Raw genomic sequence first — 16,486 nt, 5'->3', positions numbered from 1 at the left:
TATTACATGTGATAGGGGACTGTCAGCTTCAAACAGAGGGCATTCCTCTGGCAGATTAGCTCGAATTATGCTTCATTATGTTGGCCTGCTTGGTTGAACTGAACTCAGTCCCTGCTCCACTGGAATTCAAGACAAGGCTATTAGAGTGTTGTCTATGGCATGTTTGGAGTTCCTGTGTTATCAAGCTACCTTTATGAAAGAGCTTCAAACAGTATCAGATAAAGAGTGAGTTGGATAGTGGCGATCGTACAGCAATACTTCTTTTTTTCTTTTATCATTGTGTTGAACAGGTGCAGAGATTAAACTGAACAGTCTGAATAAATGTTTACATGTGATTTGTTGACTATCAAAATGAAAGACAGGCACACTTCAGAGACCAGAGCAAGAATAAAAAAAATCTTTTTTAAAGCATTTTATTGGGGTGTGTAAGACGCTTTCTTTATTATCTACTGTATTTTGCTTGTCATTTAAATTGTCTATCGCAGCCACCAAAGCGGACTGAGTAAAATGGTGTTAACAGTAAGCCGATTCAAAACAGAGGCAGATCTTCAGATTGTCTTCCCTTTTTTAATTTGTGTAATCCACACAGTTCATCAGTAACACACAGAGCCTGTTTCATATTTGCAAGTTTCAATGTTTGAGGGAATTTTTCCTGCAGTAGTTCTAAACTCAAATCATAAGCACAACCATTAACAAAATGGTTTAGCAGCTTGCTGACAGAAGATACAAATTATAATAAAAGCAAATGAAAAAAAAGCCAAAAACCTTCAAATTGTATTCTTTATAGAAGTGAAATATATGTTTATTTTTCAGAGTACTACATGTGCTATATTTATTTAACATTAACATGTAACCTAATGAAATCCATCCTGTACCTTCTAAAAATTATGGAAACATGACTTCCAGGACATTAGCCACCCAGATGGCAAGATCTAAAAAAATTGGTACAAAGTTAGTTCCACTCATAATGCTGCACTCATTTTTCAAGGACTGAGCAACTGAATCCTAACCCAGTTAAACAAACCAAAAAAAACCTTACTATACATAACATAACCTTATTAGTTTTACCAGTGAGAACCCAGGACAAAACATCTAAATTGTTTGTATTCCATTGAGGGCTCTCCTGCAGTGCCTAATGTTCACCAAGAGGTGACACTAGATGATGGCAAACATTGTAATTGTAGTGTAAATGTGTCTGCTCATTACCATTTATATTTTTATTCTAAAAATGTAAGTTTCTGAGCATAGAAGGTATTAATACAATCATGTTGAAGTAGAAACGCACACAAAAAAACATGAAAGCGTGAACTGCCTAATAAAATTGTTGAAAACTTTACAGGATTGCAAATTATTTTTTGTATATTATTATTTAAATGTATTGTGTCACTTGTTTAGTTTTGTTATCCCAAGACAAAAAGGTACTTCATGTATAATTGTCTATTTGTTTTACCACTGTAATATACAGTAGTCAATTATACGACTAATTGGGATCAATACTAGTTTGCATAATCAATTTGTATGGATAATCAAATAGGTATTAATAACAATTACTGTACCTTTAATAATGTATACAATAAAGTTAACACACACAAGTACTTAGTACACAAGTACCTACTGATGATATATAGCTCGTAACATATTCTATTACATTAAGCATACAAAATTACAAAGCTTTACAAATCAGTAAATTAATGCAATTCAGACACCTACAGTTAAGGTAATGAAATACTGTAATTAAACGTACTATATATCAAACTTTGAAAATCAAAGAATACAATTCAGTACAACTTTGACACATTACAGAACTTTAGGAATCATTAAACTTCAAAAATTCAGTAAAGTGTTTCTATACTTTGATACTTGTTGTTACAACATTGTAATAACATGCCATTGAAATGAATAAAATCAAAGTTCTTAGCTGCTCAATAACAGACAGGATCTCCAGCCCTTACTGACGAAATAGAAGAAAAATCAAGAACGAGGTGACTGTGTTAATTTGCTTAACTGCAACAATTTAAAGCACACAATGCTCCATCGAAGGTTTTGGTGGTCTGAATAATTCTGTAACTTTCATTTGCCTCAGTTTGCCGCAGCCGTTTTAGCAGCAGAAGCTGTGTGTGTAACACACCACACATAATTCATTACGTGATTACAGGTGCGTTCGGTTGATTAGACAGTATGGTTGATCAAAGATTGGATAATTGACTACTGTACTTTAAAAAAAAATATTGCATAGTAAACACTGAAGAGAAGGTTTTCACACAGTATCAGAAGTATGAGCGTAATTTCGATATTTTTATTTAACATCATGTAATCAAAGAAACTACAAAATAATATTGCTAAAGTCTACCGGAAGCCTTAATAGTAGCACAGTACTTCATCTTAGATTTTGAAATGTCAAATTTTTAGATTTATCAGTTTTTTGTGAAATGTATTGAAAACTACAAAGAGGCATGTAATTCAGTATGTTAACATAACATTATTCAGTTTTCATTCAACTTTATGAAGCAAAATTAGTTAATTCTATAGGGTGATGCAAAACCTTTGGCCATAGCTATATACTGAAAACAACTCTACTGATAACTTGCACCACCTAGTGGAAATCATAAAATATGATTCACTGTCACGACTTGACTGAATGTTTCTGAAATTTCCCCTGCACAATCCTTTTCAGGTTGACTCAGTGAAGTCATGACTGTACATGGCAGCCCCCCAATGACAATAAGCATTCTGACTGAGCAGAGCCCCACACAGTCAATCCATAGAAACGTATCATTGTGTTTCGATTACAAATCTCCCCCCTTTATTGTACAATTGTTTTAGCAAGTAAAGGTTATAATGTACGATAGAACTGACATCAAGGTAGTCCGTTAGGTTCAAAATCACCCATCTGCAGTGTTTATTTATCTAAACCCTGGCGTGAGGAGCATTGCTTTGACAGGTGTCGCGGACAGAATATTTATCTATGTGCTGCAGCCCCCTCGAAACTATCTTGCTGCCCTTCCACCAGTTTGGGAAACCCTGCCCTAAGATATGTCTAATTAAGCCCAGGTGTGACCAAATAAGATCGGTGGCAGTACAATGGTAGTCTTACCAGTTATTCTGTTTATAGCTTAAGGTTTCTTATTGTATTAGTTAATTGAATGCATGAACATTGGTGGCTTTAGGAATAAAAAGCAAGCAGGTGGAGATGTTGTGTTGCAGTAACAGTTAGGAATCGACATTTGGAGCACATTGCAGTGAAAAAAAGCATGCAAGTGCACAACAGCACCCCACCCAAGTCTGTTATATAGCAATGGAAATGATTCCTTATACAGTTATTATTCTTTAAATATGTAATTTAATTCCATTCAATATATAAATCAATTGCAGAAAGACAAAAAACGAAAAGATTTCAAAAATAAAAATAAGTTCCAAATGTAGATCCAAATGTAGCCTATATTGTTCATTGACACGGCATCTTATGCAATTAAAGAGATGTTACAATGTGCTTTAATTTTCAACATTGGGTACATGCCACTTAACAGTAAGGTTGAAATACTGTCACAACATTAACAGTATATTATCAAGAAAATACCTCAGTGGTAGAAAGCATGAATCACACATTGTCACATTCATGCAGTAGCACTTTTAATAAATAGAAATACCTAGACGGTATCTGGTGAAACAAAAATGTTTCGTGTAACTCCTTTAGAGATGCACAAAGCTTCCTTTATTCAGGCAGGTTTTTCAGCTTTGTGGATGGAGCCGGTGACATTGTCTGGTTTGTTCATACAAGGTTATCTCTGTCTTCCTTAGCTTGTACTGTTTTCAGATGTCTAGGGATACAATAAACATTCAAATTAATTCAAGTTCCCCAAAAATGAAACTAACCTTTTACTGTTCCATGTGGGCTGAATTGACTTTCCTGTTGCCAGGAAACAGAGGCAACACAAGTAAAGAATAATTCAGGCTTTGTAGAACAGAGATTAGCAGTGGTGATTTAGTGAAAGTCCCCCCCATTCAGCCTCTCGGCAAACTCATCAATCAAAGTAGGACGTTACTTGGCATCAAATCTGAGGAGCTAATCGTTTTAAATCACATGTGTAAAAAGGACAACGCTCCACATGAAGCTTGAACACTGTATGCCATTTTTATTTGTTCTTCAAATGTACAGAAGAAACAGCCAGCACCAGTGATTAGCTACTTTGGATCAAGTTTCCTTTTGTATTGCTATCAATACATAGCTGTCTAGATGGTTCTAATGCATTACTACAGATGTCTATGGCAGGCACTTACTGCAGCGCTAGAGAGCACTCCTTAACTCAGGTAAAAACACGGACACACTGTATAAGAAATGACTGCAAACATCATAAAAAGGTAAGGGGTAAAAACATGACAAATAAAAACATGAAAAAGTAAAAGTAACCTCAATAGGAAGTTGGGTTTACTTTTTTGTGTTTTTTTTTCTTCTTCAACATCTTAGGTCTGCTCAGATCAAAAAAAAAAAAACACCTGAACAGTGCTGACACTTTTTGTTCAAACAGGCCCAAGTGTGAATACGCAATGAGGCCCAAGGTTCCTAGTAATTGTTACTCATGCATAAATAATGGACACCAGTATCCAGGCCTGTCAACTCCACTTATTTTCAATATCAAAAGTTTCTAAAGCAGACTGAACACTTTGCAACAGACATACAAATCCCCCCACTACTGCTTTTAAATGGGTCATTCCAGCTCGAGTGGAGCAAATCACATAACTGATGAACCAAATGGTAAGAACATGTCTAATTATTATTATTTTTAATCTAATTGTTCTCCAAGTGTGACATGACCGAGACAAAAACAATGGTATTGTTTTAATGCAAAAAATAATCAATTGCTATAAGTCTATCTGAGCTGGAGCCTGAAGGGTCAGATATTATTATTATTTTATTATTATATGGATCTTCTATTTGCATTATGTACAGTGGCAAGTATCTTGTCCATATAAATTATAACAATACCTGTAAGAGGTATTGGATCTTGCTTTGCTGTTTTCTATCTGGTTCCTGCTATCTGTTTTCTGGTCAATTAAATACCAAACCGCTCTAGTTTTGAGCTGAGGTCAGAACCAGTGTTCAATTGTCACCTTGTGCCTTGTTCCTAACCAGAAGCCTGGTCATTCCAAAGTGTTATCTTGCATTTTGCTTAGTTCATTCGTGCATTCATTTTAACATCACTGTGATAACGGAAAGTTTTGAAAACACATTTGAATTATGAAAATATCAACCAACTCTGAAAAACATTGCTAAAACTCTTTCTGTATATAAATGTGTATTATTATTATTATTATTATTATTATTAGGACTTTGACCCAGGTCGAGCAAGACAAAATGCATGATGGGCGATTGTAGGGGACGAAGTAACAGACAGCCACGCCTGCGTGAAGGTTTCACTTCCGCAAAGGAACATATCTGTTTATAGCCATATATTTGTTGCTTGAGACACACTATGAACCAGATTGTAGCAAAGGTGAAGAAACACTTGCTCTAATCAACATTTGGGCCTACGATTCAATCCAGAGAAGCTGAACAGATGAAAGGGTGGTCTTGTGAACGTTGCTGCTTCCACGGCATTGCGTACGCACTTTGTTTACTTGCTTCTGTCAGCCAGGTCGACCCTGCTTCTTCAGAAAGCAGTGTGAAATCACACAGCTGACCCACATGACACCGAGTCGCAACCCGGGTAGAGCGTGCCAATGTGAAAGGGGCTTTAGACTGAGCAAAAGAGGAAAATTATAGAAATCTCAATATTAGAGCAAACAGCATTTGTAGCTACTGTACCTTACTTAAAGTAAGCAATATTTATTTATTCTCACCTTTAATCCCTCTGAAGCTTTACGGAGCTCTTTTATTACAGAAGAAAGGGCCTCTGGATTGATTCCTTGCTCACAAAGGCGAACACAAATGGAAAGTGACTCCATGTCCAAGCCAGTGTTCAAAAGCCTTGAGATCTCCAGAAGAACTGAAATAAAGAGTAAAGGGTTTAGGGATGCAGAAATGTAAAAAGTATGTAAAATGTATAGAACATACACAAATCATTCTGCAGCATCATTCGATTGTATGCTTTGCTTACACTTAAGTTAAAACCATGGAAATCAACTTATCAATAAAGTTGAAATAATGTAATTGCAAAAACGTATCTGCATGATAGCCTTTGAGGTTTTCTTCAATATAAAATATGCTGAACTAAAGATCATACATTTTGTGAAAAAAACATAAATAAAAGATCTTTAGAGAGTGTGTTAAATGGTCTATTATCCAGACTGCTTACACCCCCTCCAATGACGTTGATTACTTGATGCGGTACTACATTATTATTTATTACATGTCCCAAACACTGCTTTCTTACTCATAGTGGGCATGATATTACAGAAAAGTACGATACAAATTACATGTTGCTTTGGCAATCTAGGTTTTAGGAATTGTTCCTAATTTTATTGTATTGGTTTTCAAATTTTAGCACAAGCACCAGAAACCACTGCAATCTGCCCTAAAATTTCAGCTGGCAGGAACATTTCATACATATAAAAAAGTACATTAAAGTATTTTTTCACCCCAAATGCAGTACTCTTAAGAATCTATCAATCGCCATATTCATTTTAAACACTCAAAAACACCAACTACTGTTAGAACATAACCATAAAATAATTATTATTATTATTATGATTATTATCAATATCGATCTCATCGGATTAAAATATCTAATTTCAGCCTGGCTCTCAACGTTTTACTATTTTCAATATATATACAATTAATACGCATATATCTATAAAATGAAGATGTATCTAACTTTGAATATATACAGCAGAAGTTCCATTTGGACGTGGCAACCCCACTTTTTAAGACAGGTCCCAATGTCCCCAGAACCTTACTTTACCTAAACTTGATTTGTAAAAATAAAACAAATGAAACTAAAACTTCAGCGACTGCCAAACAACATTTCCACAGAGTAGTGTTGTGTATAAAAAAATAAAAAAAATAAAAAAATTATAATTATACACACAGCGGTAACAACAAATTAATTACTAATTACTAACAGTTAAGCGTACAGCGGGAACAGAGGCGCGAAGCAGGAGCCGACTACAGCACAAAAATAAACAAAGTTTTTTTTTTTATTTAAATACAGGAGTGTCAAATGTAATATCTGGAACGAAAATAATAATAAAATCGTATGAATCTTACCATCCATAGTCTCTCGAACAGCGTTTATATTTGCAGCATTAGCCATTGTAATATTTCTGCATTTGATGTGTGTAACCCGGAAGGAATACCTCTTTCTTTGGCAAGCTCACTGGATGTAACATTGGTTAGAAACCTTCAGCGGTTAACCTGTTAACTACATGTCCTCGATTTATTTAATTGTGATACATAACCTGTATTACTGTGTACTATTCAAAAACAATAATTCAACTTTATCGTGTTTTTTTTTTTTAAATAGATCCGTTAGTTTAAAAGGCTGCTTGTTTCCAGGGGGCTGAGATTTCTATTCGAAATTAGGGAGCCGTTTGAATTTGGTTGGTGGAGGTGCACTTCCCGATGATTTCTATTGGCCGTGGAGCGGTATCGCCGATTGCTATTGGTTAAGGACAGGGAAGCGAAGGAAAATTAAAGCGAACGTTCGCGTAGAGTGGACAGAGGGTAAAATAAGCAGAGGAGTTGCATTATTTGGTAAGTGAAATAGTATGTTATGTTTTAATTTAAAACTCTATTTGTTTAAACAACAAAAAAACTAATTAAATCACATGGCTTGTTTTCAGTTGAATAGCATAACATGGGATAGTTGCAATCGTAGTTTTATGTAAAGTTTATATATAGTTTTGAACTGGCGAAAAATAATACAATGTTGTTGGTTTCAAACACAAAGAACTACAAACAACTCCCGTATCTGTTTTAGATATTTAAAGACTGTGTTGTATTTGCTGTATAGTTTACAGATAGCAGGCAACAGTTACACAAAAAAAAGTGTGTTTGCTTCTTTTTGTCATCATATTATTATGTTGGACAGCTATTTAATTTCAAATGCGTTCTTGTCAGGCGTTTAAGTAGCCTATTCGTAATAACAACAGCAGTCTGTAGGTTGATTCGTAAAATTATCAAGAAACACTTACCATGCTACCAATACCGCTGTACCAGGATTCGTTACTTGCCGCCAGGTGCCTGAAAATACAGGTTCTCCATTGTACTACAGTTTGTGTAACTAACCAGTGATTCTACATGTTGTGTTTTGCCTCCCACATCCAAAGTTGTCCGATTCCTTGCGAAGGGCGAGTAAAATGGGAGATACACTGGAAGTTGGATTAATGATAACGCCTGAAACTCCTGGGCGTCCCAGAGTTCTCAACCCCTTTGAGAGTCCAAGTGATTATCACAGCTTGCATGAATCAATAGTTGCCAGCCCTTCAGTTTTCAAATCCTCCAGAACTTCATCTGCAGTAAGTATTATTATTATTATTATTATTATTATTATTATTATTATTATTATAGTAATTTATGTGGCTGTGCCATGTATTTTGAGGGCATGAATTTATGAATATCTTGCTAAGTAATTCTTGTAAAATTACTTCAATATGGATTTATAAAGTGTAGTTGTGCAGTGGATTACTTTAGTTCACTTCTGTATTGCAGTTTTTATTATGTGATTTCCTGTTCAGCATCAACATTTTTTTTAAAGCAGTTCAATTACTGTTAAGGAAAATAACTGAACCTAGTATTTTGTGGCACATATGAAGTTACTATTTTGTTTTTTCTATGCTTGTATCAGTTAAATTAAAAGTCACTCATGCAAGTGACGCTGATGAGCATTTGGAGAGGTGAGACGGATACACCGGAAGTTGGATTAATGATAACGCCTGAAACTCCTGGGCGTACACTTATTAAACTTTCTTATTTATTTCAGACTCCTGGGAAATTTAAATGGTCAATTGATCAGATTGCTAGTTTGAACCCAGTTGACATTGACCCTGAAGACATTCATCAGCAATCTCTGTATATGAGCCAAGTAAGGTAAGCTTGGAAAATTTTCCAAGAATTTAACACACCCTTAATATGCACGGCTACAATTTATTTTTAAAATGAGACACTAGGGTTATTTGTTGGGGATGGGTGTTTACCAACTTGTGGTAGCTCTTGGTATTTGCTTCACTTGGTGCTGATGCATCAGTTTAGTGGTATTAAACTTCTGAAAGTTCTCCCAGAACTTTTCTGTGCTGGATTTTACTCATTCTCCATTCACACACCTTTTGTTGGTTTCATGTTATTTAGGACTGATACAGAAATTGAGGACAGAAGACAAAAAGCAATTGAAGAGGTATGATTTCTTCCTTTCAGTCTTGTTATTTAGCTTTGAAATATTAAACTGTAGGTTATCCTCCTCAGTCCATAATGTGTACTTGTATTTATGGAATCTTTATTGATGCACCACTAGGACCAGTGAATATATATTTATCGTTATCATTAAAGGAGCCTATTGTAGAACTACCAACAAGGTTACATAATATAAATGTCCTGGGATCTAGACAGGACCATCATGTTATTTAAAATTGGTTAAAGTAAAATTAGCAGCAGGCATGTTATGTACAGTAAGCTGCAATACGCTATCTGACTGAGATGTTTTCTGTTTGTGGAATTATAAAATAAAGCCTATTAATCTGAAGAAAAAAATCTGTGTGTTCAACCATTATGCTCTAAATTGTCAGTAGCTTACCCAAGATCATCTTCGGCCCTGTCCACACTATGCCTTTAAACCGTATTAGTTGCATTTAATTCGGCTTAAAAGTGCTAAATACGGTTTGCGTCCACACTACGCAGCATTTAATACCGTACTCGAGAACCGGACTCGAGACCACCTCAGGAGGTAGTCTCGAGTCCGGTTCTAATTAGATCGCATTAGGTAGTGTGGTTTATCAGAAGTGTGGACACTGTAATATCAGACTATTTTTTTGTGTATCCTCCAATATCCCAAAATGTTTTGTGGTATGTTTGGCGAAATACTCAGAGCAGGCGCCAGAAGGACTTGCTATCAGTGTACACTCCGCACTAGGTATTCATTTTTGTGCTTCATAAAATCTGTCGGGACATCTCTGTTAAACTAGTGGGGAAAATAACAAAAACACAACGTTAAATTAGGCGAATGCTAAAATGAAATGCGAGTTAAAAGTAGGATCGGGGATGAGCAAATTACGTAATTTGTCAGCTCTGTTTGAAATAAAATTAAGAGGACCAGAATTAGGCTCAGGCAAGATATGAAGGTAAAAACAAACTTTTTCTGAGTTTAAGTATAAAACAGAATCAGCTCAATTTGTTTAAAGGGACTTCACCTCATTAAAAATAAAACCTGAAAACTTCAAGCCCTACTTGTGTGTGTGTGTGTGTGTTTTTACTTTTTCCACAATACTTGTTATATTTCATTTGCAATATGGACCTCTGTTAATATGGGGATATGGGGCATAACATATTATTTTAAAATAAAATACAGTGCATGGTGGGATACTATCGTATTAATTTCCACGGTTCGTTGCGCTGCTGGGAATTGTAACTGAACTATTCTAATGGTGTGTGGACGGATTAAGCCTGACTAAACACGAAACGGTACTTCAGTGTGGACGCTTTGAGCTGGATTAATTAGAGCGGTTTCGAGTACGGTTCTCGAGATCGGTTATGAAGTGTGGACAGGGCCTAAGTGTTAGCTGCACCCAAATAAATGAAATATGATTGTCATGTTTTGTGTGTGTGTAGTTCTTCACGAAGAACATGATTGTCCCTTCTCCTTGGACTCAACCAGAAGTAAAAATAGCTGCACAGTTCCATTCAACAAGATGTAAGTTAACATAATGCTTGCTAGAAGACTGGGTAAGTGTTATTGAGTGTCAGTATCTGGTAGTGTCTGCACTGTATGCTGTAGTTGCATGTTTGCATGTGCAGTACATGCTGCGGATGTTGGTTATAGTGATTTACAGTATTTCTCAACTTTAATAATAAAATAAATGGAGAGTCTAACGACTCTCGTTGTCAATGTCTCATTTAATAAGCAGTACCATCGGGAGGATTTGATTGTTAATGTATCATAAATGCCAGTGCTCTCTTTGAAGAATCAACAACCTTTGTATCTTATCATAAGATCATAATTGATATTATTTGGTATCGTTTGTTATTGCATTTCTTAAATTTTGTTTTAGGTCCCATTTCTCCCGTGGAACACGCAGTTAATATTCCACCAGGAAGAACAAATGGTTGGTAAAGATGACATTTTCAAAAACTGCCATGTAGCTGCTTCTTATTCTTCTAATTATTATTATTATTATTATTATTATTATTATTATTATTATTATCTAATCGTGTGCTTAAATAATGTTTTCCGTGCAGCTACCTGTCAAACACTGCTGTCATTACCAGTGGATTTTGATCTGGAAAAAATACTAGGTAAATATGTGTTGCCTGGCTTAAAACAATCATGAAATATTTGTATTTCATGCCAGGGCTTCCCAACAATTTTAGACTTTCACCTTCATCATCAGCTGCTGTCTATATTGGTGTCAGTTTCTACTCTTTCAGACATTTCCTGACAATGGGTATATAGTGGTGCTTGTATATACTTCTGTCTCAATTTCATTTCTTTCACTCACTGTGAATGTAGGTCATGGTATGTCTCTTCATATTGAATATTCATTCTAAACCACCAATTCGAGATTCTCTGAATCAAGATCATGGTGACCTGCTTATGACTTGTGCTTAAACTAATGGAAACTTGATCTAGGAACCATTTGGATAAATTGAATCGAACTGCATGGTTTGAATTGTCTGTTATTTACATAACAGAAAAGTATCCAAGTAAACAACAAATCTAGTGTTTTTAAACATGTTTAACCTTCAGAGATTGAAAACTGTCAATATCTGGCTGGGAGGTGTGAATTTGTAAATCATGTTGTGGACTTTAATTTGTGTATAGGTGATTATTACAAGACTGAGGAGGCTGCTGACCAGTCTCATGAGAGCCTGTGTTCATCATCTCTCCGACGGAAGCTCTTCCTGGATGGCATTGGAAGTGAATCGGAGGTTTCCTCCCCACCTACCCCAGAAAGGAGCCCCTGTGTTGCACCTGTGGGGTCAAATGGGGTGCTGTCTTCATCATATTTGTCACCGGTCCATTGTAAAACTCCAGTGGAAACACCAAGCTCTGTAAGCACCATTTCTGCTTTATTCTGATTACATTAGGATATAATTTAACTCTTCAGTTGGAAGGAAAAAAATCGTAAACAAAAAAAAAAAAAAAAAAATGGGTAACTTTCAAACTTAATTTTATAAATGTCATAAATAAACTGGTGCAAACAAACTTAACACTGGGTTAAATTATTTTTGAATTTATGCTGACAATTCCTGGTCTAGGTGTATTTTCTTCCAAGTACAGTACCATTCTTCACTGGATGTTTTTGGTGGTTTTCTGTCATTTAACATGTTCAGTCATCTCTTGCTGCTCTGTATCTGACTATCTGGATTTCTTTCTCCCACAGGGACAGTTTTCTTCTAGTCCTATTCAGGGTGGTTCAAGAGCCTACAGTTTGGGAGGTGTGACGAGCCCTACGTTTCCTGAAAGGGGTTTACCTTGTTACAATTCCCCTATTTTGTCTCCCATTTCACTCCAGAGTGGAAAAACTCCAGGATCAGGTATGGGTTGCACCATGAAATATATTGTTATTATTAAATGCTACCATACTGCTTTATACTTGTCTTGTCACATTAAAATGTTCCAATATAACTGTAAAATAGGTTTGTTTGGATAACCACATTTCAGTCAAGAAACAAACTGTAATACAATACATTTAAATATCAAATATGCAGTACAGCAGCCAGAAAAGCATTGTACTCAACATGCTATCGGATAGGGGTGGGAGTCTGTTCCGATTATAGGATTGTTAAATCAGAATTCAGAATCGAGGTGTATTGTGCCGGTCATTTCGAAGTTTACACTTTTAAAACACTCTTGCAGTTTAGCTTCTATGCAGTGGGATTGATTAGAAATAACTCACTTTTTTGTTTTAAAGCGGAAAGGAGGAAATTGAACTTTCTGTCCCCTGATGGCGCATCTCTGGGCAGCTCTAGCTGTAAGGTTAATTCCTGCACCGGAAGTCCATTTGTAGAGGGCTGCTCTCCCATAAGAAGTTGTTCCCCCATGGGGTCCAGTAAAAGCAGGGCTGTGCTGCGTGGCAGAGCTTCACCTATCCAACTGTCTTTTACACTTGAACCAACTGTTGAAGACAAGGAACATTTTCCACCAATGGGCAACTTGGCGTCGATGGACATGGACACATTCTCCCTGCATTCTGATGCCGTTGCAGTAAAATGTGAATCATTCTTGATTACTGGAGGCAAAAGGGAGTCTGCATCGTCAGCCATTATTGATTCAATGGTACCTTTAGAACAAATAGAAGAATCAAAGGAAAACAGTACTGTGGATATGGCAGACCAAGTAGAAACTGCAGAGGATGATAGCACATGGGCAAAGGGTGATGATAATACAAACATACCACTGACAAGCTCCAGGACTGGAAGTATATCGTATTCCCACTCTCCTATGTGCTTGTCGCTGCTGGTGGAAAGTAGTGCAATTCCTTCTGACAGCAACAGTATGCAGGTACAAATCTTTCTCTTGTTTGCAATACGTATCACATGCTGTACAGTTTATTCAGATTTTTGCTATTCTAATTCAATTGTATTATCGTGCACCAATTCATTATTTTATTTATTTTTAGGTGGACAGTGGCTATAACACACATTCAACTGGTATAAGCAGCATTATAGATGGCATTAGTTCAGAGAACTGTGGAAAAGAATTGCTGGATATCCAAATGCCGGATGAAACCCTAGTATTATGTAGCAAACCTCTGCATTTTAAATCCAAGGTAAATGTCATGACCTAATGAAATGGTTGTCTTAATTTATTTATCTTCATTCTTGAACTACCGAATGTTAAGTATTGAGTCCTGAACAACAATATTATTTTAGAGCAACTTTTAGTTTTTTTTTTTTTTCAGATTAGAACAATACATTTAATTGTGGTTGTTCAGTAGTTAAGGAGCTTTCCAGTAATGATAGAAATGTAAACAAATAAACTGTCAGATTCTTTGCAATTTTAATTATTTTACCTTTTCTGTTTATGCAGTTACATCATATACACCATTGATGATGAAGAGGACTGTGGCTCTTGCAACAGCCTTCTGAAATTCCTAGAGAAATAGTAAACCATGCGTTTTCAATCAAATTCCAGTGTATAAATGTAGTTTTAACCCTGTAATGCCCAAGCATCTTGAAATGAGAAAAGCTACTTTCATTAACTAAATTCCGTTTCTTGTACAAAAACACTGTATTGCATATTGAACATTCTGGCTTGTGAGGGTGGACTTAAATAAGAGGGATGGCTAAGCATTGTATCACACGTGATACAGAAATGGGCATTACAGGGTTACAATTAAAATCTATTTGTCAGGTCCTTGCACTCTATAAAATTTACACATCGGGTCAGATGTATCAGTTTTTACTGTAAAGTGCAATTGCACCATTTTAAAATGAACACACATATATATATAATATATATATATATATATATATATATATATATATATATATATATATATATATATATAGTGTGTATTATTCAACAGGGGGATTAAAACTGACAAAACTTTGGTAAACCTTCTGGCCAAAGACCTTTGTTGGGAAAAGTGGAAACCTTTTGAAAAATATTATATAATTGTTATGTTTTAAAAACCTGAATTCTGCTTTATGGAATTTTATTTTATTAAACCACATTTTATTTCTTCTTAAAGGAGATTTTTAATACAGTGTTAATTTTATATGGCACACATATAGGATCAGCTCACTAAAACATTAGAAAGTTTTGGTTTTTTTTAGGTGGTTTTCGAAAGGTAATATTAGGTCATTCAAACAGGTGCTTTTCTGAAACTATTTATACCTCAACATTCAAGTATTGTACCAGATATCGAAGTGGTCTTGATACTGACAGCATGATTGTTTTTAAAAGGAGCATGATGACAATTATGATTTAAGGACTTTATTGTTGCTACACTAATTTATGAAACATAAGTAATAATGTGTCCCATCTGTGTTTGATTAGTCCTTTTATAATTAATTGTTGCTGTCAACAACCTTTATGCTGTTATTTTTAGTTTCTTAACTATCATTTTGAGATTAATTCTATTTTATAACATTAATGTAATGTGCAGCGATTGGAATTTGGGGCGGGGCGTATATTTATCACAATAAAGTTCTTTTTTTATTATCTTACCGAGTTAAGTGTATTCATTTAGCACCTGGGAGGCAGATTTGCACAAAGGGTGTACAAAGCAACACGATGCCTCTGTCTTAGATCACCTTCATCGGTAACAATAGTTATTCCTATTAATGAAAAGGAAATATATCTGCATCGACAGTACGCTTACAGCAGTGTTAGATAAAGGAGGGCTTACTAATGATTTGAAAATCAATAACAAATCTGGCATTGTAGCTGAACATCTGCATCCTGGTACAGTTGCTGTACACGACCTTGTCTGATTGCAGCTAGACCATGGGAGTGAGTTTGAACTTGAACACCTGAAGTATTATATTTTAATCTATGGTGTCTTTAAGTATAAAATGCAAGCAAAGAACCAAAATATATTTAACTGAAAGTGAAGCAGTTGTAACAAGCATGTCTGTATCATACACCACCACCAAGTCAGTATGACACAAAACAATTGTGCATTTTGTGATGAAAGCACATGTAGTTCAGACAAGCGAAGAACTACATGTAGTACCAGATGTCTGTTTTTTAAATGAAAATGCTTGTTTGCTGTAAGATGTGTCTTTAAAAAAGAATTGCACTTTTTAGACCCATGTAGCTAATGGAAGTGTCAATAAGATTTATGGAATTATTTTGTTAGCAACAATTACTTTGTTTTTACGTTCCAATTAAGGTATAGTCATTATATGGTTTACAGGGTCTAAATTTGGAAGACTTCCTTTGATCATTTCCATGTTTAGGGAAAAAGGTAAACCTTGGACACAGTGTTATCAATCTACTTCATATGAGAAAAGGTGAACAAAATAAAGTAGCTCCAGTTCAACATGAGAGAAATGCAGTTTTTCATTTGTATAATATTCCATACAATTAAGTATACACTGTAATGTTTATCACTTATTCGTATACATACGTCTCCCAGCTACAGCACCTATGTTCTGGAATTGCTGACAATTGACCCTGTCTGAGCTCTATGATCTTCAAGCTCAAATTTCTGTCAAGTTTCACGCTTTAATCAAAGTGCAACATTTTTGGTTTAGTCGCTGCGCTATATGGGCCAAACAGCCTCTTCTCATTCCCAGCATTTATCTGCTTATTAAAATCTGCTGCAAAATTCATGACTGAATAGGAGTGCTGGGACACTGTGATGAAGTAATGGGGAAAATAACCACAGC

At 35.5% G+C, this 16,486-nt stretch overlaps 1 protein-coding gene across 1 annotated transcript; it reads left to right on the top strand.

The window, feature by feature from the left end:
• The first annotated feature begins 8,295 nt into the window (after window positions 1–8,295).
• LOC117406979 (protein aurora borealis-like) lies at window positions 8,296–15,314 on the top strand. The gene is made up of 11 exons (XM_034011478.3): window positions 8,296–8,454; window positions 8,919–9,025; window positions 9,284–9,329; window positions 10,757–10,838; window positions 11,197–11,250; window positions 11,384–11,440; window positions 11,967–12,196; window positions 12,529–12,682; window positions 13,060–13,649; window positions 13,768–13,917; window positions 14,178–15,314. Exons 1-11 carry the CDS (start codon window positions 8,296–8,298, stop codon window positions 14,196–14,198), a joined length of 1,650 nt encoding a protein of 549 aa, XP_033867369.3. The 3' UTR covers window positions 14,199–15,314.
• Window positions 15,315–16,486: the final 1,172 nt, after the last annotated feature.

The sequence above is a fragment of the Acipenser ruthenus genome, chromosome 8 (genome assembly GCF_902713425.1).
Source record: "Acipenser ruthenus chromosome 8, fAciRut3.2 maternal haplotype, whole genome shotgun sequence".
In the NCBI taxonomy this organism is placed as follows: domain Eukaryota; kingdom Metazoa; phylum Chordata; class Actinopteri; order Acipenseriformes; family Acipenseridae; genus Acipenser; species Acipenser ruthenus.
Note: the sequence above shows the minus strand (reverse complement) of the source record. Positions and strands in the feature narration are given on the sequence as shown.

What these genes read in the sequence shown, in the direction of transcription:
- LOC117406979 (XM_034011478.3), top strand. Translation starts at nt 8,296, where the DNA reads ATGGGAGATACACTGGAAGTTGGATTAATGATAACGCCTGAAACTCCT. An exon ending in ACAGTTCCATTCAACAAGAT is followed by an intron (nt 10,839 to 11,196) that starts GTAAGTTAACAT and finishes ATTTTGTTTTAG; the next exon opens with GTCCCATTTCTCCCGTGGAA. An exon ending in TGATCTGGAAAAAATACTAG is followed by an intron (nt 11,441 to 11,966) that starts GTAAATATGTGT and finishes ATTTGTGTATAG; the next exon opens with GTGATTATTACAAGACTGAG.